Source organism: Anabrus simplex, chromosome 7 (genome assembly GCF_040414725.1).
Source record: "Anabrus simplex isolate iqAnaSimp1 chromosome 7, ASM4041472v1, whole genome shotgun sequence".
Lineage (NCBI taxonomy): Eukaryota > Metazoa > Arthropoda > Insecta > Orthoptera > Tettigoniidae > Anabrus > Anabrus simplex.
In genome coordinates, this window is record NC_090271.1 from 129,818,074 (window position 1) to 129,845,604 (window position 27,531).

The following is a 27,531-nucleotide window of genomic DNA, read 5'->3' on the forward strand; positions in this document are numbered from 1 at the left end:
CTTTGCTTCAATGTCTTTTATTTTCCTCTCTCGTATTTCTTTCATTCTCACTATTTTTTCCACTTTAATTTTTACTACCACTACTTTTATCATCACCATCAAATGCTACTTCTGGCCAGGGCTGTTACATCCAACACTAAGTAGAATGGGCTTTGGCTCAACAGTACCTCATTTTACTAGCCTTGCAGCTCTGCATTCAGGAGGTGGAGGGGCTGGTCTCCACCATTGGCTGTGCTGAGAATAGTTTTCCATTCCCCTGCACTAAGGCAAATCCTGGTACAGATCCTTTCATAAGCCATAGCCACCATGGTTCACCTTCTCCACACTTCAACTCTTGGCCTGACAAAGGGCGTAACCCTCTAGGAGGCCCGCTGTACACAATAGTACAACTGTCTACGATTACTTTTTCTACCAAAAAGTAGTTAATTATTGTTTCTGTCCTCCCTTTACACAGCCATATTGCATAATCTCCCTGCTGTTTTTCTTCCTGAACCACGTATTGCCCTCATTTAATCCATTTCTCTTGCAGAAATCCACCAACTTCCCTTCCTTCTCATTTCTCTTTCCATATACAAAAGGTCTCATTATTTCTTCCGTTCCTCTTTTGTCACTTCATACTATTGCACTGAAGTCATCCATTACTGTCACTGCCACACCAATCCGATCAAAAATTAAATTGTATACATCTAATTTTTGATCAGATTTTTTATATGCTCTATTGGTGGAAAAATATCAGATTCCCTCCTTGGGAACTTAGAATTTCCATTCGAAATTGCTAGGTGGGCATTAATTCCATTGTGGAGTTTTATCTCCCGTATGCAGTTATCAGACTGTGCCTCTTAAATAGGCTTCTGAGAAGTTCACCTGCATACACCCCAGCGTCAGAGGGTAGGGTCTGACACATCCCACTCTGATGAGTCTAGTGTCAGACCTAAGACAAAATGCTGGTTAATAGAGCGAACGCCTGAAAAGCCTTACATGTGATATGTTTTTGACATTTTTTTTTCATAGGAATAGCCGATCAGGTTACCGCCAGACGTCAATTCCATCTTCAATTTAGCTGGTCATCATGGTGATCTCGTAGACAAGCATAAGAAACATATTTAAAAGCATCATTAGTTTCATATCTTGCTATTTACAGAACTTTATTGAATTATTTCTATGTTAAACAAGGTAGATTATGACGTCTCAAATGTCAATACTTTAGTTTGAACGATCTAAATGGTGTCTTAAATATTGCCTTGTTTTATGATTAAATACTTAAAGTAAGTGGTTTTCAACGTCTTCTCTAATAAATATATAATAATCCTTAATTCGGTTCCAATCTGCGCTCAGCTATTCTTTTTGTCCTCTTGGATATTCCGATTAGGAATCTTCTTACATATAATAGGAATATAGCGTTATGATTATATATTCTGTCTCATTTTCTCAGTATTTAAAGAAATCTTCCTTTTAAAACAAGCTATTTTTCCTTGCGTATCAATCCTTACATAAAACTTCGTCTTGAATTTGTTTAGTGTAATGTTCGATTGTTCCTACTGTTGGGTTTTTAACAATTTAAACTCAATGCATTTATCTAACTCACAGCCATTTGGATTCCGTTGGTCGTTCTTTCTTACTTCATATTTACAGCCTCTTTGATTCCACATGTCTGTACATTTCTGCTGCATGACTTATGACACTTTATCGTTATTCACGGCAAAATAGCGAATTTAACATTTTGTTCTGAAATAATCAGGGCAATGAAATGGTACAACACCAGGCAAATGCCAGGGCTGTACCTTAATTAAGGCCACGGCCGCTTCCTTCCAATTCCTAGGCCTTTCCTATCCCATCATCGCAGTAAGACCTATCTGTGTCAGTGCGACGTAAAGCAAATTAAAAAAATAAAAAATATCCTGGGGAAAAAATCAAAGCTTGTCAGTTGACATTGGCTGTGAAAGCCTGCACCAGTACTAATATACTGTTTATCTTGTATTCCAGGCTGAGAGTGATAAATCAAAACATCTTTTATTGGGAATTTAGCATATGTCATTTTATAAAGCAAACATATTCCTATGAATACTGAATGTGATCATGCAGCCCTAACTTATAGAATACAAATTCTTGATTCAGTGGAAATAGAATACTTCTGTTTCAGATATATCTACACTGATACAACTACATTTGATACCTTGGATGAAGCATTTCAGATTCTATATGCTTCCAAGAAATATATGCTTTTACCCCTTTCTATTAAATGTAGAAAGTATATAGCACAGAATTTAGATGTTACCAATGTGTGCAAGATGTTTGAACTTGTCACTTCTGTATCTGATGAAGAAGACCTCCATGATCAATGTCTTCAGGTAAATTATTCTCTAATAATGTGAATACATAATGTTTAATTTAAAAACAGCCAGTTATTACATATGCTGAGTTAGGTACTATGTAGGCTAAATTCTCATAGGGAATTTAAATATCATATAACTTCATAATCACTAACAGAGACCATTTATACATTATATTTAGACTGATGCTTTCACAGCCCATAATTGTAGACATGATAATAAGCTTCTGGGTTTTTGCTGTGTCAGAAAACAAGGTGAAATTCTTTATGGTACGTATCTCAGAAACTTTGCTTCATGTCTGTTCACAAGCCAGACTTCTAATTTCACCTTGTTTTCTGACATGGCAGAAGCGAAAAAGCTCATTATCATGTCTACATTCATACATTGTTCTCAGTAGAGTGTGACAACTGTTCCATTGTGCTGCTTTATATCTGGATTGGTATTTGGCAGAGTGCTGGACTAAAATAATTAACTATGATGATTGCTAAAGTTATTGATTTTTTTGTTGTTGTTATTATTTTGTTATTAGCCCTGTTGTATAGGAGTAGCATGTCTGCCTTTTGTCTGGAGGCCCTGGGTATGATTCCTAGCTTGTCCAGGTATTTTTATTCTGAACTGACACCAGAATATTGTTCACTCAGCCTCATGAATTCATCTGAGGAGCTGTCTGATGGGAGAGTCATGAACTTGTTTGCGAAAGTTGAGCAATACAGCTGAAAAGTCATCTTGATAGCCATCTGACTGCACAGCAGTTGCCTTGACAGGTCAAAGCCATTTCAAGGTAGAATACAGATGATAATCGAGAACGAATCGAGAACATTTATGGAGGAAGATGAAAATAGACAAAATACACGCATCTAGTGGTTTAAAATGGCACAATAGGAAATATTTTAATGTTACATCTTCAACCATTGGAGAGTAGGAAGAAATCTATGCAATTAACTGTGAAAGTGAGAATCGGTACAAACCTTAGCAGATATGCTGATTCACTTCAGAAGTGGGGAAAGGTGCCTTCTGCAGAGTGTAGCTGCAGCTTTCCTAGACAGTCTGGCATTCTGTTGAAGAATGCCCTCTGAGCAGCTATGTTGGAAAATTCAGATTTCATGGACAGTACCCCAGAGGTGATAAACAAAATTAAAAAGTTAGCTGTATATTTGTTATTTTTGTTATTGTTATTGTTCATACTGTTTCCTTTTATTTAATATGTAAAATGTCATACTCTTAATAATAATGTGATAAAACACCAAAGACAAAAGGAGATGTAAATGATGAAAGAGAAGGTGGAAAGAGGTGGCTAAGATAGGCCTGAATAATTCATTATTGTTCTACTGTGAGCTATAGACCTGATGTCACTGGACACATTTGCAGAATACAGACATTGGAAAAGCGACAGATAATAAAAAGAGTGGCACTGAAGCAAGGATATGGCAGAAACACGTAACATGTCTCAAAAAATTGAACCCAGTAAGAAAATATTTAGTGTAAAATTGTACCAACAATGACAGGAGATAAGAAGACATTGGCGATGTACTGATGACAAATAGTTGATGTTATCAGTAAAGTGAAAGGAAGTACATGGCAATGTTGATGAATTGAAAAGAAATCAATGACATTGCCAATGATGTGAAGAGAAGAACGAGGGCTGGGGCGTAAGTCATAACAACTATTTTTCTTAGAGAGTATGTGAATGCAGAAAATTCAAAATATGCAAATGAAAGAATATAGATCATGCAAAGTACACAGATAGGGGTAATCCATGAAAACCCATAAAGAACGTTGTGCTTCTCATATTTATCATGGTAGTTGGAATAACATAACAGCTTTAGTGTTACAGTAGCATTACAGCTCACATACCCATCTTAAAGGCTCTCAAAGTAGTTCCCCCATAGTATAGTCCACAATATGCTTCCAACAGTAGGGGAGACACCAAATACCATCTGCTTCACCTTGTGTGAATCGAGTCATCTGTTGTTGAAAAGCACTTTCAGTGTCCTCTTACAGTAATGCTTGATATCTCATGCCCATTACCAATATTGCTGTCAGATGGGCATAGGACTTTAATTATACCCATTCATGGGAATGTTGATTCTTTGAAATATAATGTGTATGTATGTAGGGTGAATAAGAAGTTTCAGGACTGATTTTTTAAATTACGAATTTGAAGATTCCACAGGCTTTTCTTCCTTCAGAGTACCATCCTTCACACAGTTTTACAGCATGTTAACTTTTCAAACACATGAAATAGTCCACTTTGTGACATCTGTTTTAGCAGTGCATGTGTGGATTGTTGCACTGCATCATCTGAAGGGAATGTCTTGCTGCATTATTATATTTTCAGATTTGGAAATGCCCAGAAATCAATTGATGTTAAGTCTGGGCTGTATGGAGGGTGTTCTAGTGCTGTCTCTCCAATATCTGCTAATGCCTGCATTGCCACAGCAGTGACATGCAATATCCTAGGGCAGAAACCACCATTTCTTGAGCAACTGCTCATGGTTCCACATAAATGGTTCCTCGGCCGTTTGCATAATATCCAGTGTTCGGAGCCATTCCACTGAGAACTCAGCGCTTTAGGATTATCCCTTGCACATTGAAGAACAGCAGAAGCTTGACTTACCTACTGAAGGAGCCATTAAAAATATTTTAGATGGAGGAGAATCCACATGTTTCCACACATACATTGTTTCGATAGTTTGTCAAATGGTACAATAGAGGTTAAGAAAGACAGTACTGTCTCAGATTATGCAATAATGCTCGTGCATGCCTGAACTCATTATTACTTCCGGTCATCTGTAAACTACCTGGGCACCAGCCTGGTGCAAATGTGACGTCATTTTGTGTTGGAAAAGCTTTCAAAGAAGATGTTCATTGAAGCAGAAACTTCACGTAATGTGTTACCCTTCGATCACTTTCCACCAGCTCATCAGCCTTGGCAATGTGACATCCATAACTGCGGGAGATTGGCCTGCCAGATCATACGTTGTCAATCACTTGCATGTTGCTATCCTTTAAGTGCCTCCACCAATGGAATAGTGCAGCATGGCTGAGTATTTCACCACCATATGCTTCCTGTAGCATTGCAAATGTTTCACTACCTCTCTTCCCGAGTTTAACAGAACACAGCATTCAGTAACACATCTTTGCTGTATTAAAATAAATATGTCTTATAGTTGGGGATCGTCTGAAAATTTGAGTCACGAAAATAGTGGTACAAAATGTGTGATTCGATGTTACCTAGCAACCATGCAGGCTGTAATGTGAAGTTTTGATGGATGGCCATGGTTGAGAGACATATTATCCAAGAGGGGCATTAGAGTATACATAGTTGATGTGATTTTGCAGGCTATGATGTGAAGTTTTGATGGATAGCCATGACAGACATATAGAAGGCTCTTATCAAAGAGGCCTCATATCATCATACTCTGAGGACTGATTAATTCATCTGTAGTAGTTTCATAGGCCCTCAGTCAGTTTCCCCCTTTTGATGCACTGAATCCTACACTTGTTGACTCCAAATTTCATACAGATGTCTCTCAAAAACAATTCATTAGATACAAATAAATTAATCATTATCAATTTGAGTTTAATCATTATCAATTTGAGTTTAATTTATTGGAAGACATATTTATGATTTTTGATTTTCCCAAAGGGAAATTTGACACCTTTTTTTATAGACACATCTTTCGTGTCTGCCATGACAACATATACTGGTTACTTTCCTGCACTGAGGTCACAACTATCCAAGTGCAGGAGCGTGTGTGTCAAAGTACTGCGTTCATCAAAATAAATACAGTATTGCCATATTTAAACTGGAAAACAATTTTAAAAATCAGTCTTGAACTTTTTTCCATCAGCCTATGTATATTTCCCATTGTCTTATAGTGTTAATGGTGTGGTCCAGCAGTATGTGGAGAATTTCCATGTTTATGTTGTTGATGTCTGTGTTCTGAATCTAGTAAGTGATTGGTAAATTGAGATTACATACTGTATTGTATCTGAATGGTCTGATGTGTTCTGTGGATCTTGTTTTGAAATTTTAACTATCCAAGATAGAAATCACTGCATTCTCAGCATTTGCTTTTTACAAACTGAATTTGAGATATTCATATCTGTAGATATTTATTTTTGTGACATATGAGTCTACTCTTGCGTGTTCTAACCTTGGTAAATCACTCTTCCTTGATATTCTTGTTTTTTTAATTTGACAACTGTATAATGCATTAGATGATTTTGTTACCTCATGCATCATCTTATAAAATTCAGAAATAGACTATTGTTATTATCTTAGTGAAATGGATAAAACTGTATTCAGTTTCCTACGGATAACATGCTGGATAGGACCTTCATTACAAATAATAATATTTTAATGTGTTACTTGCAGTTATGAACATGCTTGTATAAATAGGTGAAGTAAATTCATTTAAATGTTTTCCTCTTACAGTTCATCTGTATGAAAATGAGTGAAATAATGAAAGATCAAAGCTTTATGAATTTATCTCCAGCTACTTTGGATGTAATTCTTGATCAAGATAGCCTACAAATTGATTCCGAGGTGGATATTGTGCATTCAGTATTAAGATGGGCCTGTGAAGAGTGTTCACGTTGTGAATTACCTGTTACATCACAAAATAAACGCCATGTTCTTCAGTCTGCTCTTAAGAGGATCCGATTCTTCTCCTTGACTCCTGAAGAATATGCTGATGTTGGTGATATCTGTGATATTCTAACCCCGGAAGAGGATTCTGTGATTCTCTCCAATATTATGCGTCGCAAAGTGATAAGCATGTGTCCTAATCTCTGCAGCAATCCTAAGAAGAGACTTATCGGTACTGCTCCAAAGAGCTGCCCTCAATGCAGACGAACTCACAAACCAGTTGCAAATAATCGTTCAGGATCACAAATCTCCTTTGGAGCCCGGAGAGGTTCATTTGGGCAATCTGCATACAGTAATGCATCTCTTTTCAGTGGATCACATACAGGGACTAGTATGTCATGTCCATATTGTGGTTATGTTTATACCAAAAATAAATTCAGAGATTTGTAAAAATAATAAATATGGGAAAATGAAAGATTCCTTTTCTTGTCAAAATATAACCTCAGGCTTCAATTTAAATATCCCCTTGATACCTGGTCCAAACAGAGAGGTATTATTTCTGCTATTGTAAATGTCTGCCAATGATTTAGTGTAATGACCAAATGATTAGTTAATTTGTAAGCCATATTTTTCAGTTTGCCTGCTGCCATTTCTTGATAGATACAGTACTTTTGTATCCATCTCTTGGCACAGGCCAGAGTAAAGTGTAGCTTCCACCGAAGTCCCAGTCTCATCCATGGCTGTGACAATATGGAAGTTGCTGGAGTCTGGGTGGTGCTGAGTAATGACATTCAGAGCACGACTAGTGCATCTGAGTGTTATGAAAGGTGTTGCTCATAGGGTCAGTCGTGCTACAATAGTACTTTCTGACCCAGTGAGGAAAGCAATGGCAGACTACCTCACTCCTCGTCTTGCCTAGTATGCCTCATTTTGGTGCTGCCATTGGTTTTTGCAGTTTCCTTATAACCGCAAAATCTTTGGTGGTACTATTTGAGGTTCCAACCAGCCTCTGGGCTGAAGACCTGACCTAACAGACACAGTTCAGTATTGACCTAGTTAATATATAAGCTTGAAGTTTTTAGTCTGTCAAACACAAGATACAAATTTATAAAATACTGGAACATATACGAAAAGAAAACAGTTGATTAACAACAGATTGACAGGTTTCATTCTATGAGTCCATCTTCAGATTATTTCAAATCACTTATTTGCATGCTTTTATATATATAAATATAATTTACTGTGTATAAAGTCAGCAGATATACTCAGTTACTGGCAGACAGGAAGGTTAATAATAAGTAACTATACTATCGTAAAAACTTGTCCATTGGCAGTACATTGATGCAGTCGTTTATCCACACTCCTAGTGTGGTCATCCTGGTAACATCTGGTGAAAGACTCACCTAAAGCAGTGTGTGGTGACCATTGAAATGAAATCAGAACCAAAACAAATGTTATAGACTTCGTCAATGAATACAGTTGTACATAGGTAGTCAAAGAAAAGAAAGAGTCTTGGGAGGATCAGCTGGGCACACAGAGTTTAGGATGCCGCCACTTAATAGCTGATATTTTCCTATTGTTTTAGTGAAAGTGAAGTTCAATCATTACTGTCACGAACATCTAATATTAGCCTGAGTAGGGACTTGGTATTAATACATTTTACTGGGAAGAGACCTGTGATAGTCTTGTAATTTGAATGTAAGGAACAAAAACATGAAAACCTGCAAAAGCTGCTTCAGGGTTTGATTCATTTTCAGCAGTTATGATATATTTCCTGCCTTATATGTCAGTTTGATATGAACATAAATCCCATCCGTCGTGATTGCAACAAACATATCTTCATCATTCAAAACTATAAGTTTAGACTGTTTCATTAAAAAAACCACAGCCTGACAAACCCATTCTACATAATAACTATAGTATCAAAGATACACACAATGGGGTAGAGTCATGATGTTAGTTCAATGTAATGATTGATAGGCCCCTGGATATAAGTAAGAAATTGTATCAGCCCTTATCAGAAGCTCTGGTGAATCCTGTACATGAGTTGAAACTGATAGTTCAGTATTATTCTAGAGCAAGTTCTACTTTCTTAAGTCTTACTGCATTTGTATCACTATCAAGAACTGAAGAATCCTAAAATATTCACCAGGATATAAAACCTATCAGAAGTGGAAAGATGAAGGCTCTACGGAAGTACCACCAGATCACGTCGGTGTTTTCCGGGTTTGTAGGCCATGGTCCATGAGCATGTGTTGGTCCAGACATTTCACTGAAGACTGCGTTCAGCATTATCAACTTCAAAAGCAGTGAAACTCACAGTGGAATGGAGTAGTGTTGCACTTCATTATATAGTGCAGGCTATGGTGCGCTGCTCGCCTATTGTTCCGCCATACTGGAGGGGTAGTTGCTGATTGGCTGTTTTTCGGCCAATGATTGAAGCATTAAGAAGCCCAATGTACACTGATATGCCTTGGTGGAGACAGGCAATTGATCACCCATTGCTTTTTCTGGTCTGCCGCAGTCATTGTATCCTCCGGTATTCAAGGCTTTCAGGACTGGAAACCTAGCTTTATTTACCCCATTCAGATTCCTTCTTATGGTCAAAGTTGTTGGTATGCTTCAGGATTTCAATGGCTTCCCTTTGTAGCCGGGTGTGATACAATATAATACTTTCGTGTTGCTGTACTGTATGTCATGGCCTGCTAGCAGCGAGTGTTCAGTGACTGATAATCTTTCTGCTTGTCCTAGCCGGCTATGCCCATTATGCTCCTTCAGTAGTGTGGTGATGCTGCGTTTGGTAGTGCCTACGTATACCTGGCTGCAGCTGCATGAGATCTTGTAGACACCTGCTGTGGAAAGAGGATGGCACTTGTCTTTAGCAGAACTTAGTAGTTCTTGGATTTTCTTCATTGGTCTATATATGGTTTTTACCCCCATGGGACTCCAGTAGCCTCCCCATTCTGTCAGTTGCCTTTCCAATAACATGGCAGAAAAGCTTTGGCTGCTCCTCTTCTTTCTTCCTGGTTGTGGGATGTCTGGGATGGAGTGCATGCTGGATAACTTTATGGCTGTAGCTGTTAGCGAGTAGGGCCATATTGAGGTGGCTGAGCTCCTCATTTAAGAGCTGAGATTGACAAATTCTCCTTGCATGATCGGCTAGCATCTTAATCATTCCGTATTCTTGTTGTGGGTGCTGGTTGGATATCTTTTGAAGATAGCGGTCTGTGGGTAGGCTTGCGGTACACTGTATGTCCCAAGTTTATACCGGCCATCTTCATTATCAGAACATTGAGGAAAGGGAGTTTTCCTTCATTTTCTGCCTCCATAGTGAACTGAATATTGGTATTAATACTATTCAGATTTTTTAGAAACAGCTGTAGTTGTTCCTGTCAATGGCTCCAGATCACAAAGGTGTCAACTACAAAGCGAAGCCACACCTTAGGTTTCAGTGGTGCCTAACATGTTGCTTTGCTATTACCAAATAAAGAGCTCAGGCACCTCAATATGGCCCCACTCGCTAAAGGGGACAACCATTCCATCCCAGATGTCCCACAATCAGGGAGAAAGAAGAGGAGCGGCTGGCAGCTAAAGCCTTTTTACCGTATATTGGGAAGACACCTGACAGAATAGGGAGGCTACTGAAGTCCCACAGGGTAAAAACCATATATAGGGCAACGAAGAAATTCCAAGAACTACTACGGTCTGCTAAAGACAAGCACCGTCCTCTTTCCGCAGCAGGCGTCTTCAAGATCCCATGCAGCTGCGGCCAGATATACGTAGGCACTACCAAACACAGCATCGCCACACGACTGAAAAAGCATAACAGACATAGCCGGCTAGGACAAACAGAAAGATCATCAGTCGCTGAACACTCGCTGCTAGCAGACCATGACCATGCAATAGAGCCACACCAAAGTACTGTCAATTTCTGTATCGTATCATGCCTGGCTACAAAGGGAAGCCATTGAAATCCTGAATCACAGCAAAAGCTTCAACCGTAAGGAGGAATCTGAACAAAAACCTGTCTTAAATCATCATAGTGTGAAAACAGTGTGTGGACTGCTCTGGAATAAAGCTCCAATAGGCTTGTGGAAGTCTGAATCCTTTGGATTCCAGAAGATGAGCTGTCTTTGAAGATCTACTTATAAATGAATGAAACACTGTCAGCTTATGAATAAAGAGCGTGACAGATTTTATTGTTTTGGAGCAATGGAGAAGGTGGTCTGTATAAATATATAGAGACAGTGGTGAGCACAACAGTGTAGAAATATTGCCCGTCGGCAAACTTTCTTAACATAATGCTGAACACCCCCCATGCTTTCCTGACATTGTGGAGCACCCATCATATGTTCGACATACGATTTTATCAATTAATCCTCACTTTCACAGAATATCAGCAATTAATTCTGATAAGCCCAATGGGTAGAAATCTAGTGCATTCACTCCAGTTTATAACACACAACTTCGCGCAGAAATATATATGAATTATACCCTAAAATCCTTATAGAAGAGGGGTATGTTCATTACCAATGCCAGGGATCCACCCAAAAAGGTACATTTACTTTTATAATCTGACAAAGTTTTTACGTGCCATTGACCATTAGCCGCCCAGAACAGTGTCCCATCAGCAGATTTAAACATATGAATTCCGCACAGGGTAAGATCATTCTTTATGCGATTTCAGCAAAGTATAGGCTACCTATGCTTTAACTTTAATACTGCTGAAAATATGTTTTTACTAAACACGGGAGGTTATTTAGTATTATTAGTTTTGAAATGTGTGTAAATTTACATATTTCTCAGGTCTGAGTTTTGAAGAAAATGATGGCAGATTGTTGTGCTTGTGGATGCAAAAACAAATCTGGAAGGGGTTTTAAAATTAAATTGGACAATTGCTTGTTTTCACCTCCGAACGTAGCACATTATAAGATGCTCCCAACAGCGAGTAGGCTTGTCTCATGCATTATAATGGTAGGAATAATAATAACCTGGGTTAGTAACTTTATGGAGGCCAAGGCAGTAAATGTCAGATTTCTCTGTTAATATTCGCCGTATCGAAAACCTGTACATAATGAAAGTTGTTTAGAATATAATTTCTGATTTTTTTACGTTCCATGTAATTTTATCATGTAAGAAGAAATAACAGATTTTACGATTATATTATTTTTCACAAATTTCTGAACATCCCCGAAAATATCTGTTTCATCTAAAACCTGTACATAATAAAATTTACAGGAGAGGTCACTCCGGATCATTTATGTCTTATTCAATTTCACCCTATGAGAATCAGGATTGATATATTCTTGAATTCAAGCTTTTATGGCTATTCATCTCTTTAAGGACGTGGTTATAAGTGCCACCTAGCATTAAGTAGAGTTTTACCATACATTATAATGATAACAATAATAGTCCAAATCCATGGCTGATTGGTCAGCATACTGCCGTTCAGTTCAGAGGGTCCCGGGTTCGATTCCCAGCCGGGTGGTGTATTTTAATGGCATGGACTTGGGGACTGGTTTGTCCCAACACTCTCCTCTTCATATACAGACAACACACTACACTAAAACCACCACATAAACACGAAATAATGATATAATAATTTCGTGTGGCTATTTCTAGCCAGGTGCAGCCCTTGTAAGGCAGACCCTCTGATGAGGGTGGGCAGCATCTGCCATGTATAGGTAACTGCATGTTATTGTGGTGGAGGATAGTGTGATGTGTGAGTTGCAAGGATATTAGAGACAGCACAAACACCTGGTCCCTGAGCCAAGGGTATTAACAATTTAAGGTCAAAATATTCGACCCAGCAGGGAATCAAACCCGGGACCAAACGCCAGCATGCTAACCCTTTAGCCATGGAGCCGGACGCAATGGTGATTACATTCCTCCATAAAGGATTGGCGTCAAGAAGGGCATCCAGCCATTAAACAGGGACAAATCCACATGCGTGTCGCAGTTCGCACTCACAGCCAGTAGCAGTGATTAGGGGGGGGGAGGGAGCGGTTTCCCCCCCCCCCACTTTGTGGAGAAAAATTAAATTTTCATTCCATTTTAGCCACCTAAAACTGGGAGTTATTTAAAAAAAATTATTAACCATGTTGTATTTTCAGCTCATTCCTTCCTTTAATTATTAAATTATTAAGGAAAATACTTACCAGAAGCACACACAAAATGCAAAATGTCGTTCGTCGCGGCAAAATGTATCTCGTAGGCTACGGTAGATGCAGAGTGGGTCTCGACTCATAAGTGGCCACGGCTGCCACGTGGTCCAACAGCTCTGCACTCTGATCGGCCAACCGAGCAGAGGAGGGGTGGCCACAGCTCTACCGCCTCTGCATTCGAGAGATGGGGCAGGGCTGGACATCATGTCTGTCCCCAACCGTCGACTGTCCCTAGAATGGTTTTCCATTCTCCTGCACTAAGGTGAATGCCGGGACGGTTCTAGTATAGGTCACGGCCGCCAACCCCCTCACCTTCTCCGAGCATCTCCTTCACCATAACAAATCAATCAATCAATCAATCAATCAATCAATCAATCAATCACGACTGATCTGCATTTAGGGCAGTCGCCCAGGTGGCAGATTCCCTATCTGTTGTTCTCCTAGCTTTTTCTTAAATGACTGCAAAGGAATTGGAAATTTACTGAACATCTCGCTTGGTAAGTTATTCCAATCCCTAACTCCCCTTCCTATAAATGAATATTTGCCCCAATTTGTCCTCTTGAATTCCAACTTTATCTTCATATTGTGATCTTTCCTACTTTTAAATACACCACTCAAACTTATTCGTCTACTGATGTCCTCCCATGCCATCTCTCCACTGACAGCACAGAACATACCACTTACAAGTTACAAATTTCATGTCTGGTCCGTATTGAAATGTACATCAGTTTAAAAAATATTACTAAATATTACTAATAGGTTGATCCTAATAAAATGTTAGTAATATTTTTTAAACATACTACTTAGTCGACCAGCTCGTCTCCTTTCTCCCAAGTCTTCCCGGCCCAAACTTTGCAACATTTTTGTAATGCTACTCTTTTGTTGGAAATTGCCCAGAACAAATCAAACTGCTTTTTTTTGGATTTTTTCCAGTTCTTGAATCAAGTAATCCTGGTGAGGGTCCCATACACTGGAACAATACTCTAGTTGGAGTCTTACCAGAGACTTATATGCTCTCTCCTTTACATCCTTACTACAACCCCTAAATATCCTCATAACCATGTGCAGAGATATGTACCCTCCATTTGCAATCATATTTATGTGATTACCCCAATGAAGATCTTTCCTTATTTTTAACACCTAGATATTTACAATTATACCCAAAGGGAACTTTCACCCCATCAACGCAGTAATTAAAACTGAGAGGACTTTTCCTGTTTGTGAAACTCACAACCTGACTTTTAACCTCGTTTATCATCGTACCATTGCCTACTGTCCATCTCACAACATTATCGAGGTCATTTTGCAGTTGCTCACAATCTTGTAACTTATTTATTACTCTGTACAGAATAACATCATCTGCAAAAAGCCTTATTTCTGATTCCACTTCTTTACACATATCATTGATATATATATATATGAAAACATAAAGGTCCAATAATACTACCTTGAGGAATTCCCCTCTTAATTATTACAGGGACAGATAAAGGTTTGCCTACTCTAATTCTCTGAGTTCTATTTTCTAGAAACAGAGCCACCCATTCAGTCACTCTTTTGTCAAATCCAATTGCACTGATTTTTTACCAGTAGTCTCCCATGATCTACCCTATCAAATGCCTTAGATAAGTCAATCGCGATACAGTCCAATTGACCTCCTGAATCCAGGATATCTGCTATATGTTGCTGGAATCCTACAAGTTGAGCTTCAGTGAAAAAACCTTTCCTAAACTAAAATCTCCCGGCCTGAGAGATGGCATTACCGTCTAAGAGGCCCGCTTCCCCCTTCGGGGGAGGAATGAAAACATTTTAGTAGGCTAGTAGTAGTATTCTGCAACAAAGTGTAGCAGGGGTATATTTTTGCCAAGGTCACCCGCTTGTCGCACGCATTCGTCAGTTTGGCAGTCTCACTCAATGTGTCTGTGTAGTTCTATCTAGTGTCTGTTATCTTGTTTAGTGTGTAGTAAAATACTAAATTTTTAAAAATTGTATATTCATGCCGTACTTTTATTTAATTGTAATAATAATAATAATAATAATAATAATAATAATAATAATAATAATAATAATTTCGTGTGGCTATTTCTAGCCGGGTGCAGCCCTTGTAAGGCAGACCCTTCGATGAGGGTGGGCGGCATCTGCCATGGGTAGGTAACTGCGTGTTATTGTGGTGGAGGATAGTGTTGTGTGTGGTGTGTGAGTTGCAGGAATGTTGGGGACAGCAAAAACACCCAGTTCCCAAGTCAATGGAATTAACCAACGAAGGTTAAAATCTCCGACCTGGGACCCTCTCAACCGAAGGCCAGTACGCTGACCATTCAGCCAAAGAGTCGGACTTTAATTGTAATACATGCATAACTATTATTCCTTTGGTATAATTATAATTTTGTGTGGCTATTTCTAGCCGAGTGCAGCCTTTGTAAGGCAGACCCTCTGATGAGGGTGGGCGGCATCTGCCATGTGTAGGCAACTGTGTGTTATTGTGGTGGAGGGTAGTGTTATGTGTGAGTTGCAGGGATGTTGGGGACAGCACAAACACCCAGCCCCTGAGTCACTAGAATTAACAAATGAAAGTTAAAATCCCCAATCCAGCCAGGAATCGAACCTGGGACCCTCTGAACCGAAGGCCAGTATGCTGACCATCAATTCAGCCAACGAGTTGAACGTTCCTTTGGTGAAAGTTTTATTGCATAGTGCGATTATTACCGCACTTAAGTTGGTAAACTGTCAATCTTTACGTGTCTATCGAAATTCACTCAGAGAGCATTAAAAACAATTTTATAGCATTTTTTTTTTTTTTTTTTTCCATTTTTGATGTCTACACAACCCCATACCTTCTAAATCCCTTGGACCCGGGTCTTTTGGTTTTCCGTACATTTTTGTGACCCCACCTTTTACTTCTGAATCGCTGCTACTGCATGCCAATAAGTCATACATAAAATGTACATTTCTATTGATAGTTTGATGATACTGCATTATAATATATTCTGATATCTAAAACCATGTAACCTGTAATATGGTAATATTGATTTTTAAAAATTTAAATGTAGGCTAACTTTACAGTCATCAGATACATTATTCAAGACAATGACTGTACTATTTTATGCCACGTGTATTATAATATAAATGTTATTATAGGCCTAGCTACCAACACAAAGATGTCTAGCCTCTTAAATAATTGTGACTTGTATACCACGTAGGGTAACCTGCCCAGTAATGGACACCCTTAAGGAAATTTTAACTTTAATAATTATTTTTACTCCCCAGTCATTGTCAGAGATAATTTGATACTTGATTGTGATACCTACTGGCTTCTCTCATCAGTTCTGCTTATCCTTTTCCTCTATATTTAATGTTATACTGAGTTTACATATCTGTAAAATAAATACAGAAAAGCTAATACGGGACACCTTGAAGACCAGTAGTGGGCACCCAATTTTGGACACTGGTTGGGACTGAAGGAAAAATCAACTTTATGAACAATAAATACCTCTGATGTTAAAAATTAGAAAAATGAATTTTTATTCACCCTCAAGCCCAAGAAAAACATCACCTTAACACTACAAAGAATGTTTTACTGGCACTCAGTACGTCTGAAGTAATGTCGTCCCCTAACAATTTGGAATGGTCGCACAGTTTTCAAAATTTGACTTATATTTACACATTGAACATCTTCAACATCAGGAAATATGTAAACATTATCAACCTTGGTGGATTTTCTCAAAAATTTTGCAGTTATTAATCCTCCACCTACTTCCACCACCTCTCCGATGAAGACTTTCTTTCTTTCTCATTTAGTCTTCTCATTATACACAATTTCTACAACAATGAAATTGCCTTTTTCTACCACTCCATTGAAATTGAAAGGTTGGGAAGATGCTACCTCATCTTCATCCTCACTAATCGTAAGCTTGGAAGCATCAGACCCAACATGCACCGAAAAATTTGCATTTTCATCACTCTCTTCAATGATCTTTCTCTTCTTGACCTTAGCTTTTTCTGCCTTCTTATCCTCACTGTCCTGCTTTCTCCTCAGTTTTTCTTTCTTTTTCCACTTTCTCTTGTTCTTTCTACTCAAGGTAACTCACAAAAGAATCTGATGTAACAACAGAAGGTAGGCTTAGGCCTAGTTTCCTTCTAACTATTTTGTCTTACGTTTGAGGTAGAAGAAGTATTTTTTTAAAAACTTTTCCAGCACTTCTGGTTTACTCATTGTAGTTTGACCAATAGTTTCAACACTACAGTCATTGTTGGAAGAAGAAGCAGAGGCTGCCCTTTGTTCATTAAGCTCGGAGCCGCCTTCAGATGCACCAACATTTGGTGGTTGTTCTCTTTTTTTTTGATCTCCAGAGGTTGTACAGCAACAATGCTTCTTCCTTTCCTTGCCAATCATTTGGAAAGCACTCATTAAAAGTACTCAGTAGTTCATCCTTGATGTTCTTCTCTAATTCCATCAAGAATAAATCACCTGATAGTTCTTTCTCCAGTTGCTTCTCCTCATTATCTCCACGACATTAAACTTCAATGCATTTCATATAGTCTACTGCATTTGCATCGAATGGGTGAAGCCCACATTTTCTAAAGCCATTAATAATGCTCTCTTTTGTAGTATTTTGGAAAGCAGTGGACAGAAGTTGAGCAAAGGTGTGTCTGGTGACTTCTTGAGGGAAATGTTCATACTACTTCCACACTTTCACAACTTTCGACCAACCTGTCTTAAGACGCTTGAACACACTCACATCAGCAGGCTGTAGAATGTGAGTGCTGTTAGGGTGGAGACTCATGAGGATTACTCCCAGACTTCGACACAGTTCACTAGTGTGTAAAGTTACATGTGAGTGGTGTCACTCAATGAACAAAAGAATGGGGAAAGCGACATCTTCCTTCTTTAGAGAGGGGACAAAGTGATTCCCGATGTACTCGAAAAATATTTCTCCTGTCATCCAACCCGATGTAGTAGCACCAATTCCTGAAGCTGGAGGATGATTTTGGGCGATGGCGCAGGGGATCCGCACGTATGGATATAATACCATAGGCGGTACAATCCAACCGGCAGCTGAAAATGCAGCCATTACTGTCAACTGTTCCTTGCTGTTATTTTTTTCCACACTGTAAAAATCATTCTACCCCCTTAGTCCAATAACCTTTCCATTCTTTGGGCAAAGAAGAAAGTCCGTCTCATCCGCGTTAAAAATGTGAGTGGGATCTTCTAAAAAAAAGGAAATAGCCTTCTTCTTTTAAGCAGACTGCAAGGTCATTGAACCATCTTATTCCTGCCTCTATGACCTCACCTCGTGAGTGTGTTAAGGCTTTGGCAGTTTTTTCCTTTACCTCAGTATACCGAGACAAGAACAACTGCAACCACTTCTCACCAGGAATTTTATCCTTGAACAACTGTTTTGAAGGACTATTAGGGAGTTCTTTTACCTTGTCGTCCAGAAATTTTTTCACCATCATAAACACCATGTGCCGCGTTAATGGAAACCATTCTTTAGCTAGGTCAAGCATCCATTTCTTTATCTTCGACTCCAACTCTACACCAAGAATTGGATCTGGCCCCATTTTCCTCTTCTCCTGATAATTTTCTTATTAAAGTGGACCTGGAGTAAACAAAAAGCACTAGTTTAGTATGTAACTTAACTGTAAAGTTGTTAGGTATCAGTGGTTACGTGAACGCTACTGATCCACGAAATATCACTGTAATATTTGTCACATATGAAAGGTAATCATTGATTTACTCAAATAAAGTCTAAAATCCCAGGTAGATTAAGAAATAATGGAAATATTTAATTTTACAGAATACATACTTTACTGCCTTACAGCTATATACAATTTTTTCTGCGTCGCAGGGCTTCCGTGTTTTGTTTGTGTGTAACACAACACTTTCGTGTGTCATGTCTTTCCTCACGGTAATGCTTTGGTGTCGTGTCACTTCAACTGTCAATTGTCTAATAGTGCTGTTCCTTTAATAAAGTAATATATCTATTGGTCCAGGGATCATGCTATTTTCCGGTTGCTTCGGCACGAGATTTAGGTCTTGTAATTTCCTTATTAAATGGTGATTTTCGTCATCAAAAAAAGCGATAACATCCTTAATGTTGTTCACCTCCATTTTGCTTTTTGAACTGTCCGCGCTAGACAAATGTACAAAGATAATGAGAATCCACAGACATGGCACTTCCATTCATCGGTGCCAGCCCTGGACCTCAAGAAACAAACAAAAGACGGCGCGAGCAGCGATATGCAACATGATGGACTCCTGTTTACAGCTCGTAAGTACGTATTCATATTTCTTGCTAGTAACGACGGCATTTCTTAATCTACCTGGGATTTGAGACTTTATTTGAGTAAATCAATGATAACCTTTCACATTGTGACAAATATTACAGTGATATTTCGTGGATCAGTAGCGTTCACGTCACCGGTATCAGTATTTATATATTTATTTTCGAACACATACCTGGGAATTTTGAAAGCCCGGCTGGCCTCCTTTTTTGACATGCCATTTCTCACTGCTTCAGTGACACTTTTCAGGTTATCCTCTGTGTAGTTGAAGAAAACCCTTCGAGGATGACGCTTGTCTATTTCTGTTCTGAAGTAAAACTGTTGAAAATGAACAGTATTTAGGAAATGAACGAGTTTAACAAGGGTGTCCACTACTGGGATCGGTCTTCCAGAGAATTTTCGCTAAATTAACCTACCAATAATGGACACCCCCATGAACGTGCTTCAAAGTCAACACTTTGAAATTATTAAATGAAAACATTAACATTTATATAAATTTCATGTGGATGCCATGTTCTAAAACGTAATCAAATAAAAATCTAAATGAATGGGATTGGATGTGAGTAACTATTCACCTTAACCTGGAAGACATGAAACTCATGCTCTCATAACCTGTCAGCCATTGTTGTCAAGGAACTTTGATAGTACAGGTAGGCCATTCCGGGCATGTATGATGCCATTGGTCAATGGCTTGTGACGTCATCGGGAAGAACACATCTGCGGTCTGTAATATTCTCTTGCATTAAATGCTGAATGCAAAGTAACATTTATCGTTTCTTTTCCGCTTTCAAACTGGTATGTCTTTCTGTCATGACTTGGAACATACCGGTATATTTAAATCATGAATATGTGTAATGAGTGAGAGAAAAATAGAAAATATCTATCGCAGGGCAAATTATAGTGCACAATGTATGTGCCAGCCTCGTAAGCCTTAGTTAGGCATGTTTGTTGTTAACAATCATATTACAATGAATAGGTAGTTCCTAAAATTGTTTTAACAGTTTTCTTCTTTATCAGACAAGACGGATGTGGATTTCGCAAGGCTATCCTTCCACTATCTGCAGGCTACCACGACTTAGCAGGCTACGACGCTCAGTGGGCTGTTTTTACCCTGTTATGTTCTAAATATCCTTCAAAAGTTGAAGTTGTCGACACTGTCACCGGCTAAAGCTTTTTTTTTTTTATGTTAAGGCATGAAATGTAATATATGGCTATTAAGGAGATACAACCCAGAGTAGGTTCTTCTTTACTGCATTCTTCTTCATTGCTTCCCATTTGGCCTTTTTGTTCAAATGTCTGATACGAATGAACATCCTTGTCCTTACATATAAGGCAATGGTTTTCCTATCAACTTCGGGAAATTTCGAGTGTATAGTTGATGTTAATGTTTCCATTACTTTGTAGCACCTTGAAATACAGTGCCCGTGGAAGGAAGCAAAAATAACTTCAAACTCCATTGTCATAGCCAACCTCTCAGGGGAAGGAGAAGTGAGGCCACCTTTTAGAAATAATAGTGATCCAGTCTTGTTCAGAGGATAGTTTCGGATCAAGACGACATATATCCGTTTTTGTTCCCAACGAACTGTCTATGTTTTTACACTTGTAGGCGACGTAACCTGACAAATATTTTAAAGCATCGTGTGTTACATCTTCAATGGGAATCATTAAACTGCTTAGGTCAGTATCAAGTAGCAAGTTTTCTTCACTTCTATCAAAACTCATAACATCGGACGGGTTGTCAGTCACTTCAGTGCAAAGTTCGCTGGAAAGAAAATTCTGGAATTCTTCTGCAGTTCCTTCGTCAGGTGTCAGGGGGTCAGAAAATGTAGAAAGTTGACTTCTGTCCTGAGCAACAAAAGCTCCACGAGATAGAGGCATGTCGTTCGCGTTCCCAGTTAGTATTAAGAGGCGCATTCTGTTCTTCACTTCGAAGGGAGTGGGATTGTTATAAAATATACCGAGACCCCGAAGTCTAGATAAATAATTTTCCAGACAGTCTCGATTCACTCTGGAAGTCAAAATGTACTTTGCCCCAATGCCTTTCACATCTCCAAAGAATCCAATAAGGGAGTTTATGGATATTGAAACCATTTCTGGAACGGAAGGAGACTGCTTCTTTCCCCAGCCGCATACTCGAGCAAATGTCAAAAAATCGTTTTAAAGTGTTTTCTTGACTTCGATGTTTGAGGCCATAACCACTTCTAAGGGGAGCGATTTCATCGTTAGGGACCCTTGAGTTCAAAACATCGAATACATCATTTATTAATTCAATAATATTCCCCTCATTATGTTTGTGTAGAATATATTTCATTGCTTGGGCAGTGCGACGTGAAAACAGCTGTGTAGCCATTCTGACATTTTGACGAGCACGTCCTGTAACGTTCAGGTGAACCTCTGATATATGGTGTATGATTGAAAGGTCACTTTTCTGATGCCTTAGGAGATCTTCTATTAGAGTCTTTGTCACAGTAGTCCCATCTGGCAAAGTGATTCCATCATCAAGGAAATTATTACGTAATAGTTTTAACAAGTGAGGGACGTCGAAGAAAACCGAGATTTTCCGATTACTGCCCACAGGGTTGGAAAAATATGTCTTGCTTGTAGATACCCCAAGTTCTTTCCATGCTTTTGCATTTTTCCCCCCATGTCGCAAGTAACAGCAATTACACGCACTCCAGCCCCTTCAAGCTCTTTGATAATTGTTTGCAACAATGTGCTTGTCATCGTAACATCGAAGTCGTAATACACAGGCTGTTTCCATTTTGAAAATAAACTGCGAATCATCGCCACCTGAACATTTTTGTGCGGCCCGAGTATCACATCATCGGAGGAATCATAACTCACGCGACCGTCAATATTCATTTCATCGAAGCTTAAAACAGCCATTGCCTCGAATGGTTTAAACATTTGTGATCTAGCTTTGATTCAATTTATCACTTCTTTCAAAATGCCCGGTCTGCATTTAAACTCTTTTGTCCATCTCTGAAGAGTTGACCGGCAGGGTAAAGGGTATTTCCTTTTCCTCAAATAAGCGAACGCTTTGGGGGAAAGTGCTCTTAAAGTGAGTGCATTTGCAATATCTTCAGGGCTCCATCTGACACGCTTCTTCCTTTTCAGCAAACATCGTATTTGACCTGGTGTAAAACACTGGGACAAAATTACCGTTACTTCTTTACTTATAGTTTCACGTCTCATTTTGTAAGGCATAGGTCTCTTGGCACATATCACGTGTTTCTTACATTTAACTTTCCTCACAGCAGCAATTTTTTGCTCCAGGAGAGTATTTTTCTTCCGCAGAATCAATAATTCTTTCTTTAGCTCCAAAATTTCCTGTTCTTTCATTAATATATCTGGATGAGGAGCGGGTTCTGTGTTGGTTGCCTGGTCTAGTTTCAGTTTCTTCGGAGATGAGTCTAATGCTGTTACGGCCCTTTTCCTAACTGATCTCGTGTCACTGCGGTGCTCTCGTTCCGTTATAACCTAAACAGAAAAGAAAGGTATTGTTGGTTTCTGAGTATGTTACTATTTTTTTCTAGGGGCTTTACGTCGCACCGACACAGATAGGTCTTATGGCGACGATGGGATAGGAAAGGCCTAGGAGTTGGAAGGAAGTGGCTGTGGCCTTAATTAAGGTACAGCTCCAGCATTTGCCTGGTGTGAAAATGGGAAACCACGGAAAACCATTTTCAGGGCTGCCGATAATGGGATTATAACCTACTATCTCCCGGATGCAAGCTCACAGCCGCGCGCCTCTATGCGCACGGCCAACTCCCCCGGTTATTATTATTTTTTACAATTGGTTTTACGTCGCACCGACACAGATAGGTCTTATGGTGACGATGGGGTAGGAAAGGGCTAGAAGTGGAAAGGAAGTGGCATTGGCCTTGGCTCGTGTGAAAATGGGAAACTACGGAAAACCATCTTCAGGGCTGGCGACATTGGGATTCGAACCCACTATCTGCCGGATACAAGCTCACAGCTGCGCGGCCATCAACCGCACGACCAACTTGCCCGGTATATGTTACTACTAGCTGATGTACCCGTGCTTCGCTACGGGATTCTCAGAAAGACTGACTTTGTGGTTTACCTAACTGAAATTCCATAGGTCATTACAAAAACGTAAGTATGAATGTAGCGATTAAAAGCAATGCTATCATATAAAATACTCGATCAAATGGAAAGCCGCACGTTTTATCACTTTTAACGAACAGTGCTGCGGTTAGATTGCGGTGCCATTCTAATAGTCCAAACTTCCAGAGCTGGGATGACCAGGCAGCAGATTGCCATGAACACTCATCTGCCATTATTCTGCTAAATATGCACACTGTTCATTCCAATCAGTGCCTCAGAGTAGGGATTGAATAGCCCGAATGTTATGATGATCCACTGTTACGTACCAGTAGTATCAGAAAATTTATAAACCAGGAGAATGGCATGCTAAAGAAGAAAGTTACCTAACTCCCCAGCTACTTCCCATCAATATTCAGGCAGGCTGTTACACTCTGTACGACTGGGCGAGTTGACCGTGTGGTTAGCGGTGCGCAACTGTGAGCTTGCATCCGAGAGATAGTGGATTCGAACCCCATTGTCGGCAGCGCTGAAGATGGTATTCCGTGGTTTCCCACTTTCACACCAGTCAAATACTGGGCCTGTACCTTAATTAAGGCCTAAGGCACTCCTAGCCCTTTCCTATCCCATCATCGTCATAAAACCTATCTATGTCGGTGCGACGTAAATCAAATAAAAATACTCTGTACGCAGCAGTTATCCTATCTACCGGAGATGAGGGGCAACAGAAGACACAAAGCACATCACGACAAACAATGGTCATAGCAATGTTATTGTTGATCAATGTTATGAGCTTTCTATATTGTAGGCCTTCACATTTAGTTTTCTTTCGACTCTGTGATTTGTAAAATATTTTATGCCGTAAACTGTAGTTTCTTATTCTCCGACTTTACATACCTATTTTCATTAAATACTGTTTATCCATTTTCTCATAACTCGGCGCTGATATGGACTTAGTAACAAAAATCTAAATTCATGAATATCTTTGTGATCATAGCCAGTACGGTAACAATGTATAAGACATGAATAATAGGAAATTTTATACTATATAACCTTAGTTATGTAGCATTCATCGATTACACCTATAACAAGAAATATTTGAGAATTACATTTTAGGCCTTCCCCCTAAACTACCATTTCACTCAGCGTGAATAAAATAATTTACAGCCTAGACTATAGCGAATTATTTCCTGACTTTGCATACCGATTTTCATCAAGATAGGACTACTAATATCAACAATATTTGAGAATTAAATTTTAGGCCTTCCCCTAAACTACTATTTTTTTCAGCGTGAATACAGTTTTTGATAGCCTAGATTGTAGCAACTTATTTCCCAACTTTGCATACCCATTTTCTTTAAAATACGACCACTAATAACAAATAGTTGAGAATTCAATTTTAGGCCTTCCCCTAAACTACCATTTCACTCAGCGTGAGTAAAATGATTTATAGCCTAGATTGTAAAGGCTCATCCCCCGACTTCACATACCTATTTTCATTAGACCACTAATAACATAAATAGTTGAGAATTCAATTTTAGGCCTTCCCCTAAACTACCATTTCACTCAGCGTGAGTAAAATGATTTATAGCCTAGATTGTAGAGGCTCATCCTCCGACTTCACATACCGATTTTCATTAAATTCTCTTCAACCGTTTTCTTGTGATGCGTGTACATAGATACATACATACATACATACATACATACATACATACATACATACATACATACATACATACATACATACATACAGACAGACAGACAGACAGACAGACAGACAGACAGACAGACAGACAGACAGACAGACAGACAGAAATTACGGAAAAGTAAAAAGTGCATTTTCTTGTTACAATGGACATGACCGATACAGAAATACCATTATTTTCAGATTCTGAGTAATGTACAGACAAAACTCTTATTATATATATATAGATTAATAACAAGCATTTCAAGTCTGAAATGTAATTTTAATTTTAAAACATAAAAATTAAAGGCGAGATTAAGGAAAATGTGACTTACTGCACTAGCCTCAGTTTTATTTCCATGCCAATTCAGTATTTTCTGGGAAGGAACAGCATCCGATTTCAATATCTTCCGTATTGGGAGACCCAGTAATTCATTTTTCAAGTCTCGTTCATAATCATCCGGAAGAAAATGTTCTGAACATATTCTTGCATTATTAATATATATTCTGTCCATTCGCTTGCACCGAGCTACCCATGTATTTTGAAGTGCCTCATTCTTTGGGAATCGATGGTAAACTATGTCCTGAGTTTTGTAACCAATATTATTACACAGAGCAACGGCACAGTTAGTTCTATGTTTACTCATTTTACTTGAATACGTAGAATACGTAGAACACTAAAGAAACCAATCGCCTGTTAAATGAGAAATTACAGTGACTCTATATGTACAGTGTGGCCAAGGCCAGTCCAGCCGCCATGTTTTTGCCAAGTACTCAATCAGCTGATAGATGAAGTAGAGTGATATTATAATTATTTCAGTAAAGAATAGGCTAGGTCGATGTTTTAAGATGTTATTTATTTTGCTTATGCTGTATGTATATAGGCCTATCAGTATTTGTTATATTCAGAGTCTGACTACTTGACGTAAGACTTCAAAATTTAGAGTAATACGTGGTATAGACCTACAAGTTTTAATTATTATTGAAGAGGTTAGAAATTCTGTGTTGGTAGCTAGGCCTATCATAACATTTATATTATAATACATGTGGCATAAAATAGTATAATCATTGTCTTGAATAATGTATGTGATGACTGTAAAGTTAGCCTACATTTTTTTTCTATTTCCTTCACGTCGCACCGACACAGGTAGATCGTATGGCGACGATGGGACAGGAAAGGCCTAAGAATACGAAGGAAGCGGCCGTGCCCTTATTTAAGGTACAGCCCCAGCATTTTGCCTGGTTTGAAAATGGGAAACCACGGAAACCATCTTCAGGGCTGCCGACAGTGAGGTTCGAACCCACTATCTCCCGGATGCAAGCTCACATCTGCGCGCCCCTAACCGTACGGCCAACTCGCCCGGTCATTTAAATGTAAAAAAGTAACATTACCATACATCAGGTTACATGGTTTTATATATCAGAATGTACAACGCAGTATCAAAAAAGTATACGTAAAAATGTACTTTTTATATATGACTTATCGGTATGTATATAATCTGAACACACGCAGAAGATAGAAAATAATATGACTAGTTAACCGATGGGTAGACAAAATTGTATTACCTACCTCCATATTTATGTTAACGTAATATAAGTTAGCATTATATAATGTACCATTTTACTCGTCGTACTAATAGTAATAATAGAGAAAACCTGCTACTCTTTAGTGGCGAAAACAAACAACTGCCATGGTCCCCGGGTTACGTATAGTGCTCCTTTAATGATCGCTACGGTTTGATCCACGTAACGAGGAATTAAATGTTAGTATCACTATACAACAGGCCTATCGTTTGAGAAAATACTACGTGTTGCTCGGTGAAAACAAGCAGTTTTCCTGGTCCCGGTGTACTTGTATTCAGGACTCAATTATCGACCACCCGCTGTTCGATTTCAGTGATGTGCGACTAATTCTGTGCCCCGGTTCGGTTAGTACTGGTAGATATCCGCTGTATTTTAAACATTCTGTTTACTACTATAGGTTTTGCTAATGCATTGCTATCACTTATCAATACCTTCTTCTTTTTTTTACCGCTCTTTCCACAACTATGGGGTTGTGGGTGGGAACTGTGTCATGTAGCTTTGGTCCCGTTTAACAGCCGGATGCTATTCCTGACACAAATCGTATATGGAGTGATGTAATCACTATTGCGTGTTTCTGTGGTGATTTGTAGTGTGGTATGTTGTCTGAGTATGAAGAGGAGAGTGTTGGGACAAACGCAAACACCCAGTCCCCAAGCTCGAGCTATTAAAATACCCCACCCGGCTGGCAATCGAACCCGGGACACACTGAACCGAAGGGCAGTGTGCTGACCATTCAACCACGGAGTCAGACTATTATTGTTATCATTATAATGCATGGGAAAACTCAACTTGATGCTAGGCGGCACTTATAACCAACCACGTCCT

The 27,531-nt window shown here is 39.0% G+C and overlaps 1 protein-coding gene across 2 annotated transcripts in view; it reads left to right on the forward strand.

Annotated features, from left to right (window-relative positions):
* Positions 1-7,384, forward strand: part of LOC136877351 (BTB/POZ domain-containing protein 6) — a 64,852-nt gene extending 57,468 nt beyond the window's left edge. For both annotated transcript variants that reach the window (XM_067151320.2, XM_067151319.2), the window contains exons 3-4: positions 2,141-2,348; positions 6,772-7,384. In XM_067151320.2, the coding sequence (XP_067007421.2) occupies positions 2,141-2,348; positions 6,772-7,374 (811 nt within the window). In that variant the 3' untranslated portion in view covers positions 7,375-7,384. The remainder of the gene's footprint in view (positions 1-2,140; positions 2,349-6,771) is intronic.
* Positions 7,385-27,531: the final 20,147 nt, after the last annotated feature.